Source organism: Anser anser (assembly GCF_964211835.1).
Source record: "Anser anser genome assembly, chromosome: 8".
Taxonomy (NCBI): domain Eukaryota; kingdom Metazoa; phylum Chordata; class Aves; order Anseriformes; family Anatidae; genus Anser; species Anser anser.
Window position 1 is genome coordinate 21,588,408 of NC_139728.1, and position 18,068 is coordinate 21,606,475.

The following is an 18,068-nucleotide window of genomic DNA, read 5'->3' on the forward strand; positions in this document are numbered from 1 at the left end:
ACAACAATTATGGACAGCTTGGGGTGAAGGAATGATTCTTCCTGTCCAGTGCACTGCTGGCAGCAGCTTGCCCAGCTGTTCCTCAGAGGCAGCCCGTCTATGCCTGACGGGGCGTCTGTGCCTTTGATGGTGAGTTAGGGGCCTCGGGGGGATGTTCTCGCAAAATTGAGGGAAGCGAGGAGTCATCTCGTTTGCCGTTTAAGCAGAACCAGAACCACCCTTGGCTGAACACCTAGCTCCTTCCTGTGTCATGACGGCAGTCAGACGAGAGGCTGGCACGTTGCTGTGGTTGCCAGGCCTCCGCTGTGCTCTGCAACGCTGTCATGAGAGCCTCTGGTCAGCGGCGACCTCTTGTGCAGGGGGAGTTGGTGGGACAGGAGCCTGGGGGCCTCAGAAGGATTCTGAGCTGGTTCCCTGGGGTGAGAAGAAGGAGCAAGACGTGGTGGACAGGGGTGCTCCTGTCCTGGGCTCTTTGCTCCCAGCTCTCCTCTCAAGTCCCGCTCACCCATTGCTCGTGCAGGGCCCAGGCCCAGGGGACGGCAGGTGCCCTGGGGTCCTTTCCAAGCCTGGTATCACACCGAGAGCGTGCCTGTCCCTTGCAGCCTGCCTGTGCTGGGGACCACGCTGTCCTCTGAGAGGATTTGTCCACAGCCGAGCTGCTCGGGGGCTGCAGCACCGTCCCCACTGCCAGCAGGCCGCATGGGAAGGCTGGGGGTGAAGAGCGGCCGAAGCGGCGGCGCATTTATTCGGAGAGGGGAACGCAATTGGCTTTATTTCACATTCCTTATCCTCTGTGCTTCAGCAGGAGGCTGCTTTCTGCCCGGCTCCCCTGCCATTTCGGAGGGAGGCTGGCTGGTGTGCGGGGGGGGAGGCGGGATGACGTTCCCTGCGCTCGGCAGAGGCCGGGTAATGGCAGTGCCGCTGCAGGCCTGGAGCGCTGGCGCGGCGAGCGTGCGCTCAGCTAGGAGGGAGGGCGAGAGGCTGCAGCAGGAGGCTGGAGGCCGTCCTGAAGGAGATGTGTCGCTGCTGCCCTCGGCCTTGGGTGCCAGGCACGGAGCAGAACCGGGGTGTGTTTGCACGGGCTGTTTTCCCTGCCCGGTCCCCTCTGTCGGCTGCAGAGAAGCCCCTGGAGGCGCAGCGGCCCTGCTGGGAAGCAGCAGGCAGGTTGCTCGGTGTGTGGGGCTCCAGTCACCCCTCAAATGGCACTGGCAGTGCTGTGCTGCTGGGCACCAGCCCCTGGCGAGCTGGCAGGCCCCGTGTTCATCAGGCACCCTGCAGTCAGGGCGACAAATTGCCGCGGCTGTGCTCTGCAGGGGCTGCAAGGGATGAGGGCTGCAGAGGTGCTGAGCTCAGAGCAGCTGCTGCAGCTCCTTCTCCCTGCTGGTGCCACAGCGTGAGCTGATATCCATGATCCCTGGGCTGTTCCCCCTCCTGCTTTCCAGAGGGACCAGAGTGGGAGCTCTGACCTTGTGGGCAAGCTTCTTCTGGTGTTCTCGAGTGGCTGACACCACGCCGGTAACTGAAGCCCAAAGGGCTCTGACCACAGCTTTTTTAGAGCAGGGAAGGCCCATAATAACAAGCTTGAATTATTTTCAACCAAGTAGAGATGATGTTGGAGAAAGCTCGTTCCCTGGCCAAAGGGCATAGCTGACAGCCCGGCTGTTTACCAGGTCTCATGTTACAGGTCTAATTGCAGAGGAGGCAGGTCTGGTGTCAGCCACGCTTTTAAATCAGAATGCACAAAGCCATCCTATTAGATGTCGCTGCCCAATTTCATGCCTTCTGCTTCTCCCTCCTGGCACTGGTGAGTTCCCCGCATCATCTCCAGCACTTCCTTCTGGGCCTGAGAGCGCTGGCTGGCAAGGCGATGTCTGGAGTGAAAGTCAAGCAGCAGCTGGTGCCAAAGCCTGCCTGCAGAATGAAGACTCTGCCTTTTCTTGCTAGGGACGAGTGTGCTGTGCGTTCAGGTACCCACGTGCTGAGCACGCTGCCTTGCAGCCTTGTGTCCTGCACTCCTGGCAGAGGATGGTACATGGCTCGTGTAGGTGGTAGGCAAGGGAGACAACCCAGCATTCTCCTTAGGGTTTCATCTGGTGCTTTGAGATGAACTGGGATGGTCAGCATTTCAGCATTGACACCCATCCTTGAAGGTCCCCTAGGAGCTTTCTTGTGTTGTGCAGAGCACTACGGCAGGTACAGGTGGGGCATCTCTAGCTGGTGTCCAGCTGTCCTCAGGCCAGAGCCAGCACACCAGGTCCTGTCCCCAGCAGGATGCTCAGGGACAAGAAGAGGAAGTGAGAAAGCCAGCAGGGATGTTTTTACAGAATATTGCCCCCTAACAGCTTACAGCAAGACTCCTAGGTGCATAGACCTTGTCACCTCACCACTCACCCTCCCGGGTCACTGTGGAGGTGCTGAGCAGCTCCAGCGCTTGTCCCTGGGGCCTCCGCTGGATATGTCCCCGAGCTCCTGCAGGTTGCACGTCCTTGCATAGGGTCACTCTAAACCTCAAGTGAGTTTTGTCTTGGTAAGAACACAGGAAGCAAGCTCTGACGAGAGCAAACAAAATGAAGACAGTAAGAGGAGGAGATGGTTCAGAGCCCCAGCCCTGCTGCAGGATGACTCAGTCTGCAGCAGGAGAGCAGGACGCTGGCTTACGTGCAGGTGAGGGCCAGGTTCCCAGCCCCGAGAGTAGCTCAGAGCAGCACGTCCACATCTCCTGTTCAGTAACAAGGTAAATTATGTCTTTGATGGGGCGGGTAGTGCCTCTGCCCCAGCAATTGAGCGCTGCTTCAGGCAAGAGTCCAAAATAACTGAGAGCAGAGCAAGGTTTCAGATGTCTGTTGATAACTCATGTTCATCTTGGCCACTTCTCTCTCAGGACAGATTTTTCCCTCCCCATGGTTAACCTTTTTGTGTTGGGGTGCATCTTTCAGTGGGACAGAGCTTGCGCCTCTGCAGTCCATCGGCTTACTGTGTCTCCTGCCATGTATTTCATAACCTCCTTATTTCTCATAAAGAGGTTATCCTTGTTTCTCCCTGAATCTAAGTCTTAAAAAAAAAAAAAGAGAGACATTTCACATGATGTCCCAGGCAATGCCTTCTCCTTAATGTTCCTGCCATTTTGTTGTGCTCTTTGCTCTTGTGCTGGGAAACAGCATGAGGTACGAGTGCTTGCTTAGGAAGCGTGTTCTTGTGCCCTAGGCTGCCAGTCTTGCATGCTTAAAAATAGGGCTTAAATCCCCTCCTGGGTACAAGAACCATACAAGAATTTCAGAGAGCTTTCAAGGGGAAGGAGGAGGAGGAGGATATTTGAGACCTGGAGCCAGGATGGGGCCACAAAAAGTCCTCTGCACCTGCTGGAACCATCCTCCAGCTTGATAGCAGGGCGCAGCGGCTGCGTGGTAGCCTGACAAATGCCATCACCACTCCTTGCTCCTGGGACACACAGTCAGTGGTTTGAAACGAATTGTGCTGCACACAGCTGAAGGGCTCGCTGCTGGAAGATGGAGTTTGGTTTCTTCCCACCTCATATGCTGGGGGCATCACCAGCCATGTCCCTGTGGTGGCTCTGCCCGACCTGCAGTAGGCTTGTCCCTTCGGTCCCAGGGGCTGTGCTGTGCTGGCGCTGGCAGGCAGAGACTTTTCTTCCTGGGTTTTGCAGGCCTGTGTAGAGGAATGCACTTCTGCCACAAGCCACGCGCTGCGCCTTTGTCCCTTTGTGCCCACCTTGCCCACTCTGTTAACGTTAAGCTTAAGCACTGTAGGATGTTCCTCTGCAAATAAAGCCCTGCAGCCGGTGTAGGGCCTTGCATGCTGATCCGTGAGCTCTGCAGAGCAGTAACTAGATCTCTCGCAGCCTGCGGGAGCAGGTAAGTGATGTTCTCCTCTTCTGTAAGGGGAAACTGAGCGAGCAGCCCGACTGTCCCGGGAGGCAGCGGTGGGGGCAGAGTTCGAGGCCAGCTCCACGGCTCAGCTGTGGCTGGGCAGGCTTGGGAGCACTTCAAAGGGACTCGGTGCAGAGATTAAGAGCTTAGCGACTGTGGTTTTCCAGAGCTGCCTAAAACCTGACAGACGGAAACATCTGCAGTGGCACTAACGTGCTGGCGGAGGCAGGGAGGACCCGCCTCGCTGCAGGTGAGGCCGTGCCACCGGGCCTGGCGCAGGCGCCCATGTGGCTGCTGCCGGCAGGTCTGGTCCGGGCGAAGGAGAGGGCAGGAGGTGACTCAGGAAGAGAAATTTCCAGAGCGGGAAGGAGGGGAGGACAGGTTTGTGGGTCCCCGATGCTGTTGCTGGATCTCTCACCTCACCGGGAGCCTGGTGAGGGAGGGTGGCAGCACCCGGCCTTGTGATGATGGCTGGGTCTGCGCCCGGGGACAGGACAGGGCCACGTTCGGCTGTCCTGAGGCATTCCCCTGTCTCTTCCAGGCTCTCCACCAGCTGTACTACGACCCCAACATCGAGAACAAGAACTTGGCTCAGAAATGGCTGATGCAGGCTCAGGTGTCCCCGCAGGCGTGGCACTTCAGCTGGCTGCTTCTCAACATGGACAAGGTGCCCGAGATCCAGTACTTCGGTGCCAGCGCCCTCCACATCAAAATCTCCCGCTACTGGAACGACATCCCGGCCGACCAGTACGAGAGCCTCAAGTCTCAGCTCTTCACCCAGATCACCCGCTTCGCCGGCGGCTCCAAGATCGTGCTCACCAGGCTGTGCGTGGCGCTGGCCTCGCTGGCGCTCAGCATGATGCCGGAGGCCTGGCCCTGCGCCGTGGCGGACATGGTGCGCATGTTCCAGGCGGAGGACTCCAACGTGGACGGACGGGCGCGGTGCCTGGCGCTGCTGGAGCTGCTGACGGTGCTGCCCGAGGAGTTCCAGACCAGCCGCCTGCCCCAGTACCGCAAGGGCCAGGTGCGCAGCGTCCTGGCGCAGGAGTGCGGCTCCGTCTTCCCCTTGTTGGAGCAGCTGCTGCAGCAGCAGGACTCCCCGGGCTTCATCAAGCAGAAGGTGTTGAAGTGTTTCTCCAGCTGGGTCCAGCTGGAAATCCCCCTGATGGACTGCGAGAACCTGATCCAAGCAGCGTTCACCTCCCTGCAGGACCCAGAGCTCTTCGACACGGCGGTGGAGGCGGTTGTCAATGCCATTTCCCAGCCAGATGCCCAGAGGTAAGGGCAGCCTCTCCTGTGCCCTCCAGGCTGCTGCTCCCAGGTATCTTTAGGGGAACGGGGTGGGCAGGAGAAACCTCGGGCTTTTTTCTAGCTACTGTTGGGCCTGGAGATGGTGGTGGCAGGGTTTGGAAGTGGGAGAGAAGATGCGAGCAGCTGGCTTCTCCTGGTCTCACCTGGTTGGTGCTGGAAGGCTTTGCACCGCAGTTGTCTGGTGGGCAGCTTTGTGTTGTGTACGTTACCACTGCTACACACCCTGCTAGAGGGCTTTCCCGGGGTGTGGGGTGGGCTGGCGGGGACATGCTGTTCGCTGTCTGCCTGGTACACCCCGGGGACCAGGACGTGTAAATTGAGCTCTGCTGTTGGTGCTCCTGCACTGTGCTGGCCCCTGCTTCTGTTCCCTGCCGTTTGGCCCACTCCTCGTGCTGGGTGTCACGTTTGAGCAGCAGCACTCAGGACAGCCAGCTGCCCTCGCGGCAGCGAGGACGCAGCCACAGCCCCTCTCCATCCTCCTCCTCTCCAGCAGCTTTTCCCCCTGGCTCCTTGTGCCAGACCCTGCAGCCTGACCGGGGAGCAGCTGCCCAGGATCTGGCCAGAGGTGTTCCTCTGCCTTATGCCTCAGGTCCAGCCAAGGAGTGTGTCTGATACAGAGATAATAAACCCAGACCTGGCTGCCTTCTCCCTCCTCCTGACTCCAGCAGCGTGGCCCAGCTGAGGACTCGTCCTTTGTTTGTGGCTGTGGCTGCCCGGAGCCAAGAGCCAAGGCTGGGGAAGGTCCCGCAGGGCCGCGCCGCGGGGCTCCAAGCTCCTCGTCTTGGCAGCGTTGTCTGAGCTGCTGTCAGCTCCTGGGACCGATGCCTGCAGAAGGGAAAGTGCATCTCCTCCGGATCCCTGGGCCACATCTCCTCCTGGCTGCTTAGCAACCTCCCGCATTCCCGCCAGGAGGAGGGTTTAGCTGAAGCTGGGCTGAGCCATGCAGCATGCAGGCTCCGACCCTCTGCGGCGGTGCTGTTGCTGTGCTGTCAGCACCGGTCCCTGCCTCAGCTGCCGACAGCCCTGGGGCTGCCCTCTGCAACGGCAGAGGTGCTGTGGCTTCAGACCACGAGTTCTTGGGCCAGCGCAGCCACCTTGTAGCAGGATTAGTGCAGGAAATGAGGTGTGGGAGAAGGTGACTTGCGGGTCTTGAATTCCTGACATTTTGCCTTCCTCCCTTCTGTTTCCCTCGACACTCACAAGTCCTTCAGATGTGATTCCCCGTCTGTGTGCAGGAGCCTGGCCCTGCAGCACTCTTCCCCAGTCGTCTGAGCTTTCTGGGGGGCTTGCAAAGCAAGTTATGGTGAGAAGAGCAAGAGGACCACAGGGGGTTGCTCTCTGCTCCTGTGCAAGGACCACACTGCAGCTCCCGCATCACTGGGTCCCGCTGCTCTGGACACTTCCTCGCAGCCTCTCGCCATCCTCCTCCCGGCTCTGTCACCCGTGGCAGAGCTCCCCCCTCTCTGTACGCCTCCTGGAGCATGGGGACAGCAGGGCCATTGTCACCGAGCTGCCCTGCCAGGCGGCGTGTGTCGCGGCCGGCCGCGTCGGCGGGGGCACCAGCTGCTGGCGGGGGCCGGCTGGAGCAGGGTTTTGCTCCATGCTGAGGTCCTGGAAGTCTTCTCGAGCGGGAGCCACTGCTGCGGTGACACTCCACAAAGGGGCAGGGACCCTCAGTTTCTCCTAGCCGTGTCCCCACCAGCCTTCCCGGTGCCAGCAGTCCCGCCCTCCGCCTTTGTTGCTCAGCCACAGCAGATCCAGCTCCTCCCGAAGCCCCCAGGGAGGCTCCCGACCTTTCTCTCTCTCTCTTCTTGCCAGTCTCAGAGGTTCCTGCCGCTTTTCAGCTGCTTTCTCCCTCCCCAGTCTTCACCAGGGCCTGCTTGCGTGCTCCCTGCTGCCCAGGGCATCCTCGGTGCTGCCCTGCTGGCCTGGTCCTCTGCAGAGCAGCCCGAGCTGTGCGGAGCATCGCTCTGTGATGGGGTTTGGCCCTGGGCTCCCCCGATGTGCTCTGGTTCCCATGGCTGTTTCCTCCTCGCCCCCTCCCAGCTGGCCTCGTTGAAATTCCTGCAGAGGGAATCCTGCAGGGGTATTTTTAATTTCAGCGAAAGGCTCGGTGGCGAGCTGCATAAAAATACTCCGTGAGAGGACTCTCCCTTCCTATTGCCTGGTGGGATCAGGGCAGGAGGGATGCTCCTGCAGGTGTGGTGCCTACCCGTGCTACGGTGGCCATGACCCCTGGCTGCCGTACCCGTGGGTAAGTCAGTCCCTTGTGTTGGTGGCTTGTGTGCCCGTTTTCCCCTGCAAGAGAAGGATATGTTTTGCTTTCCTGCTTCTGGGGTGCTGTTCCAAGACTGGATGCTGCTCTTTTTGGGGCTGCACCAGGAGCTGGCAGCTGCAGCGCCTCACCACAGACTCGCCGTCGGGAGCAGTGGAGCGCCTGAGTCACAGAAGGGCAGGCACCAAGATTTTGTTGCATCTCTTGGGCAGAGGAGGCTTGGGCTGGATTTTCTGTCTCGTTTGAAGATTATCCCCTGGCTAAGCAGGTCAAAGAGCCGGGCTGCATGTGCCGGAGCGGAGCTGCGTGCTCCTGCGTTGGGCTGCACTCCTGCAGCAGCGGTGTTGGAGAGCAGGGAGGGGGCTCCGGTGGGGGGGGTTATGGTGGGCACCAGGCACTGAGGAGCCTCTGGAAGAAGCAGGGTGCTGCTTGGCACCTGGTGCTGAACCTCTGAAGAGGAATTTCACTAAAAGAGTTTTCTAGGAGTGTCATTGGAAGCAGATTTTTAATAGGCTGGGGTTTGTTGTTGGCTTTTGTTGTTTTTGTCCGGACGTGGCGCAGGTTTTGGATCAGGAAGGATCAGCTTGTCGATGTGAGCTGCCCGTGTCTGGTCTCAGGGGTTGTCCTCCACGCCGTGCTGTGGCCTCTCTTTGCTGAGAGCGTAGGGAGGGTTGTGGGAAGAGCAGGAGGAGGTGCTGGTCCTGCGGGGGGACCTGTGGGTGCTGGGGTTTGAGAAACAACTGGCCTTTTGGAGGGAAAACGTGTTCAGCTGCTGAATACAAAGGCAGCAAATCTCGCTCAGGAAAGCTACCGCAAGTGGCTGGAGGGAAATACCCGAGGAGATGCCACCATCTGCATCTTCTGGCCCGCACCTCGGAGGGGCTGCCACCAGCGTGCCTTTCTCCCCGTGCCGGCGGCCGGCGGCTCCGTTCGCCGCTAGCGAGCGGCCAGAGCAGGGCCAGCAGGGCAGCGTGCTGCGGCCGGGGGACGTGTGGCTCTCTCAGCGCCAGCATCTGCCCGTTCCCCAGGGGAGAGCCGGCACGGCGAGCGCCTCCTGCTCCCTGCGGCCCCGGCCCCTGCGCGGCAGGGCAGGCGGGGAGGCTGCGGAAGAGCTGCGGCTGCCGATAACACGCCTGGCTGGGCAGGTAAGTGACAGGCGGCTGCTGAGCCTCCAGCACAGCCGCTCTCCAGGGGCCCAGGGCTGCGTTTCACCTTCCCTGCCTCCTTGCTCGTTGTCTTGGTTACAATCACTTACCGGCGAGGGGAGGCTGACGCCTGTGTGTGCAAGGCTGATGGGGAGGAGGGAGCGCAGGGGAGCCCCGCGGGGCTGCAGCCAGCCCCGGAGGCTGGGGGACGTGAAACGGGGCCGGCGTCCTCGCGGCCGTGCAACAGGAGGGGCCCGTGCTGGCGTGGGGCAGGTTCCCACTGACAGCGCTGGCTGTAAGCACGGGGAGGACAAACCCAAAGGGCTGCCCTCAGGTTTGCTGGCTGTGGGAGTGACGAACTGCTGCCGGCGCCGGGCAGGTTGGGGTGGTCGCAGGCGCCGGGCAGGTTGGGGTGGTCGCAGGCAGCGGTCTTCCTCTCTGGTGTGATGGAGGGCGTGCGCGGGGCTAGCACAGTGACAAGAGCTGGTCCAGCCCCTGTCTTTGCTTGCAGAGGCTCCACTGCAGGAGCTTCAGCCCACCTTCCATTTAGCCTTCTTCCAGCCTTGCCGCTGGCTGGAAGGAGAGGTCCTGTAGCAATAAAGGCTCATGGAGGCATCCTGCTCCACAATGCTGCTTTTTAGCAGGGAAAGCTGGGTGGGAGGCCTGGGAAGTGGTAGGATGCTGCTGGAAGCCTGTGCTGGTGCAGACAATGCCCGGTGCTGATCCAGGCTGTGCCTGCAGGTACGTGAACACCCTCCTGAAGCTCATCCCCCCGGTGCTGGGGCTGCAGGAGCAGCTGCGCCAGGCGGTCCAGAGCGGGGACATGGAGACGTCGCATGGGATCTGCCGCATCGCCGTGGCCCTGGGGGAGAACCACTCCCGGTGAGTGCTGTCACCTCGCTGGGGGCCTCACCTCAGAGGAGCCAGACCCGCGGCGCTGGTGCGAGCCTGACCGTGGCGTGCTCTGCTCCCCAGGGCCCTGCTGGACCAGGTGGAGCACTGGCAGAGCTTCCTGGCCCTGGTCAACATGATCATGTTCTGCACGGGCATCCCTGGGCACTATCCTGTCAACGAAACCACCAGTTCCTTGACGCTCACCTTCTGGTACACGCTGCAGGTCAGTGGCTGTCGTGGGGCAGCCAGCCCGGGGCTCCTGTGCTCACGGCAGGGCCTGAGACCGTGATAGCACTGGGTGGGGGCAAGCTTTTGGCTTAACTTACCCCTTTTTGAGGAGCGGCTTGTGGCAGCGTTCAGTTTCTGGGCAAAATGAGACAATAGGGCCACACTGGGTGTCGCAGCAGCCCAGTGGGTCTCACATGAACCTGCAGGTTGGAGCAGGAGGAAGCTCAAAAATACTGGCCTGGGGCTCAATTTTTCCACCCCCAGTATCTCTTGAAATCTGAACCAGCTTGAAGTGCCTCGTTAACGTAATTAAAATGTCAGGCTGAATTTTTTCCCACCAGCAAACCCAACAGTTTAGCTCCTTGCTGTGCACAGAGGAACATACGCTGTGTCTGACCACGGGCCAGGCCCTGACACGGGGCTCGCGATTGCGGTCCCTCAGGGGAAGGCGAGAGCTGGAGGCTGTGGGCTGCTGCCCATTGCGTGGGCTTGGAGCCCTGCGTGCTTTTAGACCCCAGACCATGCTGTCCTCTCCACACCTCGCACCTGCAGAAGGGCTGGGCATCGGGCAGACCCTATGGGAGCTGGAAAGGCATCTCCGCGCTGGGCCAGCCCTGCAGGATGCACCTCGGCCCCATCCAGCATGCACACCAGCTCCATCTTTCCCTGCCGCTCCTGACTTCTCCCCCTCCTGCCACCAGGATGACATCCTCTCCTTTGAGCCGGACAAGCAGGCGGTGTACCAGCAGGTCTACAGGCCCGTCTACTTCCAGCTGGTGGACGTGCTGCTGCACAAAGCCCAGTTCCCCTCCGACGAGGAGTACGGCTTCTGGTCTTCGGATGAGAAGGAGCAGTTTCGGATATACAGGTGCGGCTGCAGCCGAGGCCCTTCTTTGCCTGGGTAGCAGGAGCAAGGCACAGACGTGGCTTTGGGTGCAGATGGGACCTGTTTGGTGGGCAGGAGAGGATGCTGGCAGCATCCTGCCTCTCAGAGCTGTGGGGAGACCCAAGGAAGGACACAGAGGAGATTCCTCCTGCCAAGAGCTGTTCTGGCTGTGGTGGTGGTTTGGAGACAAGCTGGTGCTTGGACACTGGGACCGGGTTGTGGCGGTGTGGTTGTCACCCTGCCAGGGAGCAGGAGGGGAAGCAGCACGTCTGTGCGGTGCTCTGCAGGGGATGGGGCAGCATTTGGAGACCCTCCTGTGTCTCTGCAGGGTGGACATCTCTGACACGCTGATGTACGTGTACGAGATGCTGGGTGCTGAGCTCCTGAGCAGCCTCTATGACAAACTGGGACGTCTCCTGACCAACACAGAGCAGCCGTCCACGTGGCAGGTGAGCAACGGGACCTGGGTGTCAGCCTCATTGGGGAGCATCAGAGGGGGCTGTTCTTGCCATGGGACGTTGAGAGCAAAGGGGTGTGATGGATGCAAAGAGCGTGATCACCTTGACATGTGGGCTCTCAGAGATCTGTTGGAATAACTTTTCTCTCACCTCCCTGTCCTTAGCACTGACCAGAGCCCAGCTAGGGTTTGACCTTGGTCCTTTGCTGTTCTGTCTTGTCCCGGCGCTGTGCTGCTGTGGCACAGCACAAATGCTGGAGGCCTTCCCTGTCCTTTCCGTATCGCCACCCTGCTGCTCTGCCAGATGCTGAGTGCCCTTGGCTGACTCTGGGGGAGAAGCTCTGTGAGGCTGGCTTGGGGGACCCAGGTTTGCTGCCAGCACCTCCAGAGCGCTGCAGGCAGAGCAGCGGGGCGATGCAGAGCCTGGAGCAGCACGAGTGCAGGGGAAGCACAGGGTTCTCTGTCCTGCAGCTAGTTGGCATCTATCAGCTCATCTCGGCATCCCCACTGAGCAGCCATTGCTCTCAGACTCTGGTCACTAAAATGCTGCCTTGTTATTTCCCTTGGGGACATCTGGGGTGAACATATCCTGCCCCCTGGAGCCTGCTGTGCCTGGGGACTGTGACTGTGCAGCTGTCTCCCCTCTCTCAGCATCCACGATCTCTGCTGCTGGGTCTGAGTGATTGTTGGGGCAGGGGCTGGGGATGGCAGCGGGCACGTGGCTCTGACTGTCCCTCTCCCTTGCCCGCAGCACACGGAGGCCTTACTGTACGGGTTCCAGTCCATTGCCGAGACCATTGATGTGAATTACTCCGATGTGGTGCCAGGGCTGATTGGCCTCATCCCCCGGATCAGCATCAGCAACGTGCAGCTGGCTGACACGGTCATGTTCACGATCGGTGAGGCCCTTGCTCGCGTGCAGGCTGGGGTGGGAGACCCATCTGAGTCACTGTGCGCAGCTCCCTGCCTCCCCTGTGCCCACCCAGAGCTGCCCTCTGGGCTTCGAGCCACTTGCCGTGGGCTCTCCTCTGCCTGCCATCGTCCTGCTGCTGCCGCCTGCTTCTGAGTTAGCCCAGGCTCTTCTTGGCCACAGAGCCATCCTTCTTGGGGATGATGGATAATAACAGTGGGAAGCAAAGCTGAGCAGCCCAGGGTGTAGGGACCGAGGGTCTGGCTGTTGTGGTGTGGTCTGACCCTGTCTGTGTGCGCAGGAGCCCTCTCCGAGTGGCTGGCCGACCACCCCGTCATGATTAACAACGTGCTGCCGCTGGTGCTGCAGGCCTTGGGCAACCCTGAGCTCTCCATCTCCAGCGTCTCCACCCTGAAGAAGATCTGCCGGGAGTGCAAGTACGACCTGCCGCCCTATGCCGCCAACATCGTGGCTGTGTCGCAGGTGAGAGCTGGGAGCGGATGAGCAAGGCTGGGGTGTGCAGAGGATGTGAAGCAGCAGCTCAGGGCATCTTGCTTGCGCTGGGGGAGTTGTTGCCTGTCCTGTTCCTAGGGCAGTAACAACCCAGTGTCCTCTTGTACATGCAGAAATGGCAGGCAGTGGCGCCTTGGCCTTCCCATCAGGGCCTTACTGAGGTTGCACTTGGGCATCCATCCTTTCCCTAGGGAAAACTCAATTTGTCTTTGCTTGTCTTGACTTCCTGCTTCAGTCCTGCCCCCGTGGAAGCAAGGAGGCTTTCTGCAGCACTCACTCTCTTCTTTCTCTTTCCCTTTCTGTTTTGTAGGAGGTGTTGATGAAGCAGATTCACAAGGTAAGAGGCACTTGCTCACACCTCTGGCTGTTCTGCTCGCCCCCATGCCCCTTAGTTGTGCTCACCGTGAGCATGTGAGGGCTCCCGCTATGGGTTAGGCTGTCCTGGAGGAGAGCTCAGCACTGCAGCCAGCTTGGCGTGGCCAGGAATACCTGTCATCTGCCACCCTCTGCGTGGCTAATCCTAGGGCTCCCACTGCAGCAGGGGTTGTTCTGGGGGGTATTTCCTCAAAGAGGGGGAAGCTCCCGGGGGGAGATAACTCCAGCAGTTCCCAGCAAGGATGCGGGGACACCTCAGTGCAGCTGCAGGCACATTTTGGGGAGGAAAAGGAGGAAAGAGAGAGCATGGGGACAGAGCCCAAGCTGCCCCTGTGAACAGGAGGGTGGGATGCTTGATTCCACAGAGGCTGGGACAGCTCTGTGCAAAGAGCCAGGTGCCAGGGCAGGGTGGGTGGTGCTGGGAGGGACACCTCTGGGCAGTGCCCGTGCCTGGCAGTGACCCGCCTGCTTGTGTTTTCTCTCCGACCCAGACAAGCCAGTGCATGTGGCTGATGCAGGCTCTCGGCTTCCTGCTGTCCGCGCTGCAAGTGGAGGAGATCCTGAAGAACCTGCACTCCCTCATCACCCCCTACATCCAGCAGCTGGAAAAGCTGGCTGACGAAACGGTGAGTGCCTTCGTGCTGCTGCCTGCCTCCGGAGGGGCTTCTGCTGTCGGCCGTGTCCCCGGGGTGGGGTGTTGAAGCAGCTCTCGTGAACATGAGTTGTCTTTCCCCTCACCCCACGGCAGGCAGAGCAGTGATGAGCACAGACCCGCCAACCAGCTGGGTTGTAGGCTTTTTGCCCTTTGCAGCTACTCGTCATTGAGACCGGAGCTCCTTGGCTCTTGCGAGCTGTGTGTTGTCTGGATCAGCATCTGCTACCCCAGGGTAGAACCCACGCTTTGGTCGTGTGTCATCCTCCCTCATGTGATGTTCCACATGCCGCCCTGGTGGGAGCTGTCTCAGTTTGCTCTCGGTTGGAGCAAGCCATGGTGCTCTCGTGCATCCTCCAGGATTCCTCTACAGTAAGGGTGGGTGGAAGGCCTCGTGGCTCAGCCAAGAGGTAGAGAGGGAAGATTAGGGCACAGTGTGAGGAACCCCTCTCTGGCATTTTACCTCTCCAGTCCCAGCTCCTCCGGATCCCAGAGGCCTCACCAGGACTGAGCAGTGCAATCTCGGTCACGCTCTACCTTTATTTTTCCCTGGCAGCCTAACCCCTCCAATAAGCTGGCCATCATCCACATCCTGGGGCTGCTCTCCAACCTGTTCACCACCCTAGACATCAGCCACCACGATGACGACCACGAAAGCACTGAAGTCAAGAAGCTGCCAGTGCAGCAAGGACCCAACCCAGTGAGTACAGCAGTAGTTCAATGCTGTTGGCCACAGCCTAGCCAAGCACCCCATTACCCATGGCTGGTGCAAGAAGGAGAGACTGTAAGGGGAGTGAGTGGAGAATGCAGTGTGTGCCATGAAGGTGGCAGTTGGTGCACTCTGGCTAAAGCAGCTCCTTCAACTCTTCCAACCTCTCCTCAGTGGGCAGAGGTCGGTCTCAGGATCCCTCGTGGCCGTCTGGAGGACAGTCCAGGTACTACCTGCCAGCCACAAGCTGTGCCAGGCTGCTTCAGCACAGAAGAAAGACCCCCAGCTCCAGGGAGGGGACAACGCAGGGGTGCCTTTAAGGGTTGAATCCAGGCCATGCTTGGCACCAAACCTCCTGTCCCCAGTGCTTTGGGGCCAACTCTCTTCATCCTTCTCATTCCTCACAGGTGGTAGTTGTTCTGCAGCAAGTCTTCCAGCTCATACAGAAGGTCCTCAGCAAGTGGCTGAATGATGCCCAGGTGGTGGAGGTAACCAGGATCCTTGTGTTACTGCCTGCTGCTTTGTCTCCGTCCTTGCTGGCCTGCACAGGGGACAGCAACGGATGGATGCTGGGTGATGCTGCCAGCCTGTTGTAGGCAGTTGCATTCCCTTGTAACAGGGGTTTCTTTCTGGGTTGCCCAGCCCAGCACTGCTGTACCAGCAGCAGTGCCTGGCCATTCTTGTCCATCTTTTGCCCCAGTCAGTTCTGCTCCTTTCGTTACAGGAGCCGTGCCATCAGCAGGGAGACAAGAGCTGGGGCTACCAAATGCTTGTGTCCCCTGAGGGGAGAGCTCTGCTCTGACCTACACCTGTGTCACCTCTCGTGGCATTTCTCCAGTTCACTCAGTCCAGCAAAGCCTGGGTGCAGCCTCCCACCAGCAACTCCTCCCTGGCACTCAGGGAGCCTCCCTGCCACAGGGGAAGGCCATTTCCTGGTGTCTGGGAAGAGCAGTGAAGCATCCCAGCAACCTGCTTTAGGTGTCCCTGCCTGATCAGGGGCGTTGGGCCAGACGACCTCCAGAGGTCCCTTCCAATCCCAACCCTCCCACGATCCTGTGCTGCAGAGGTCTCCCACCACCACCGCTCACGTTGTCTCTCTGCCCCCCGCAGTCTGTCTGTGCCATCTTTGAGAAGTCGGTGAAGACCCTCCTGGATGACTTCGCCCCCATGGTGCCCCAGCTGTGCGAGATGCTGGGGCAGATGTACAGCACCATCCCCCAGGCCTCTGCCATCGACCTGACGCGGCAGGTAGGGGCCCGCGTGGACACAGCTGGGGCTGCCGCTCCTGGGGAGGCTGGGAGGGTGCAGGACAGCTTCAGTCCTTCTCTGTTGTCTCTTGCAGCTGGTTCACATCTTTGCTCATGAGCCTGCCCACTTCCCTCCCATCAAGGCCCTCTTCTTGCTCGTTACCTCCGTCACGCTGACCCTCTTCCAGCAAGGTACGTGCGATGAGCTCCTCGTCGCGCTGGGGCTGTTGTCAGGCTGTTGCATGCATGGAGTCTGGAGGCGTCTTCCCAGGAATGGCTGTTTTCACTCCTAGCTAAGCTAACGGGGCCATCTCTGTGTCTCGGATTCATCCCAACCCCTGGACGGTGGGTACCTTCCCTGCGGGACAGCAGAAGCAGGGAACCCCAGCGCAGGGCTCGGAGCTCAGGTGGCAGCCCCGGTCTCGTGTCAGGGCTGGGCGCCTCGTGCCAGGCTAGAGCAGGAGCCCCAGGCCTACTTGGCTGCATATTCACCAGGAGATCCTGGGGGGTTGTGTGCAGACCAGCGGCATTTGTGGTGGCTGGGAGCCAAGCCCTTGCACAAGCAGGGAGACGTGTGTGAACATCTGTCAAAGCACCTCCTCAGTCCCCGCTGTGTCTAGCATCCTCGCTTAGGGCAGGGCCCCGTGTTTGGCTTGCTGCCTGCATTACCTCCTCGCTACAAAAGGCAGGTGGGGTTAGGACAGGCCCCTGCACACCACAGCTCCCTTCAGCCTCGTGGTGACTTGCCCCATGACAGGGACAAGCGCCCCTTGGAGCTGCTGGCCCAGGTCCTTCAACAGCCCAGTTCTTACGTGAGCTTCTCACGTTATCAGAGGGTAACGTGATGCCTTCCCCAGCCCGAGGCTCAGAGCTAGAGAGGTGGGGGATGCGGGGAGCCCGTGCTTCCTCGGGACACCACGGTCCGAGCACGTCCTGCCGTGCTCCGGTGTCACTTGGGTCGGTGACGAGCGAGCTGGGCTCACCCTGAGGTCAGGTCCCCGCTTCCGCCAGTGGCGCGTGGATGTGCGTGCACTCGGGTCCTCCTGCTCAGAGCCAGGCAGGCACGTCGGCACGAGGAGAGGGAGGGGAGGGCAGCAGGGGACAGAGCCCCCGCGTGCCAGCGCTCGGAGGCAAACCTCGCTCCAGCAAGCGGCCGCCCAGCTCGCTGCGTGCCCAGGGCTGCGCTCCCACCCCGGGGTCCTCTCCGGGCAGCAGGAGAGGGGGGGACGTGCGACCCTGCGGGGGCCGAGATGTGTCCGTGCAGGGATTCAGATGGCAAGGTAGGGTGAGTGGTGCTGGCACGGACACCTCTGGGCACCGGCTGGTCTCTTTGGGGGGTGCTGGACTCAGGGACTCGGGGAGCATCTGGGAGCGGGGCGGGAGGGCGACTGTGCCAGGGGCTCCCGAGCAGCTGATGCTGGTGACGAGCATGTGCACGCCTGAGCCCGGCTGGGCCTGTCGAGCGTTTGCTGAGGTGTTGTCGTTCACTTGCAGTTATCTTCCAGGACCAAACGGTGCTCTGAAGACACCCGCTCAGTCCCCACAATGCAAAAGCTCTAATTCTCCTTGTGGAGATGGTGCCCAGCTAGCCCCTGCTCCTCCTCCTCTCCCTCCCCAAGGACACGAAGATCTCCTCCTTGGCTCTGCAGCACCCAGGCGCTAGCTGGAGACCCTGGGGCTTCAGACCCTTTCCTTTGCAGTTTCTTTCTGTTCTTGGGTTCTCCAAGTTTCATGATTTTTTGTATGTTTTGTTTCTTTAACTTGCTTCAAGCTGCTCATGTTGCCCATCCCCTTCCCCACACACCCCTCCTCCCTTACACTCCTGTTTTCACTTGTAAATTCTTTCTGTATCACATAACTATATGATGTTGAGTTGCTGTTTGTATGATTTTTCTCTTAAGTTACATCTTTATTATATTTTAGGGCCCAGGGATCATCCTGATATTGTTGATTCATTTATGCAACTCCTGGCACAGGTGTGTTTTAGTTTCTTATTCATTCACTTTCTGTTCTCTCTCTTTCTCTTTTTAATTCAATTTAAACCTATTTTTAGCTTTCTGTTGACAACGTTTTTTTCCTTTTAGTTGAATATCGAGTTTCTCCATCTGTTTCCGTGGAAGTTGAAAACAAAACATTCTCCTTTAGTTCTGGGTTCGCACCATCCCCAGGGCAGCCCCAAGCTGCCACCCCCTCACCCGGCCTGGGGGCACAGCTCCGGGGGCTTCGGGCTGCTGCCACAGCCACGCTCGGGTGACAGAAAATTAGAGCATTAAGGGGTCGTGGTCCTACTCATCTGCCTGCCCCGCGATGGGTCCTGCAGAGCCGGGACAGGCTGAGCTGGCCGGCTGGCACCGTGGTGGCAGGCAGCCTTGCCTAAGCCTGGCGCTGGGCTGCGCGGCCACCAGCTCTGAACCATCTCGTCTGCTGGGGCGAGCAACCTGCTTGTGGCGGTACCAGGACCCCGGGTGCCACCGGGCTCTCCGCCTGGCCAGCCTGCCGCGCTGCACTGCCACCGAGCCCCCGCAGCATTTGGGGACGGTGGCTGGGAGGTGGCGGCCGCAGCTCCCGTGGCACTGGCT

The 18,068-nt window shown here is 60.0% G+C and overlaps 1 protein-coding gene across 2 annotated transcripts in view; it reads left to right on the top strand.

The window, feature by feature from the left end:
• Positions 1 to 18,068, top strand: part of IPO13 (importin 13) — a 28,055-nt gene that overhangs the window by 3,313 nt on the left and 6,674 nt on the right. For both annotated transcript variants that reach the window (XM_083845938.1, XM_083845939.1), the window contains exons 2-15: positions 4,429 to 5,165; positions 9,360 to 9,500; positions 9,594 to 9,735; positions 10,442 to 10,608; positions 10,955 to 11,075; positions 11,835 to 11,982; positions 12,295 to 12,476; positions 12,817 to 12,843; positions 13,373 to 13,507; positions 14,090 to 14,233; positions 14,650 to 14,730; positions 15,353 to 15,490; positions 15,585 to 15,681; positions 17,413 to 17,465. In XM_083845938.1, coding sequence (XP_083702064.1) covers positions 4,429 to 5,165; positions 9,360 to 9,500; positions 9,594 to 9,735; positions 10,442 to 10,608; positions 10,955 to 11,075; positions 11,835 to 11,982; positions 12,295 to 12,476; positions 12,817 to 12,843; positions 13,373 to 13,507; positions 14,090 to 14,233; positions 14,650 to 14,730; positions 15,353 to 15,490; positions 15,585 to 15,681; positions 17,413 to 17,465 — 2,313 coding nt within the window. The remainder of the gene's footprint in view (positions 1 to 4,428; positions 5,166 to 9,359; positions 9,501 to 9,593; positions 9,736 to 10,441; positions 10,609 to 10,954; positions 11,076 to 11,834; positions 11,983 to 12,294; positions 12,477 to 12,816; positions 12,844 to 13,372; positions 13,508 to 14,089; positions 14,234 to 14,649; positions 14,731 to 15,352; positions 15,491 to 15,584; positions 15,682 to 17,412; positions 17,466 to 18,068) is intronic.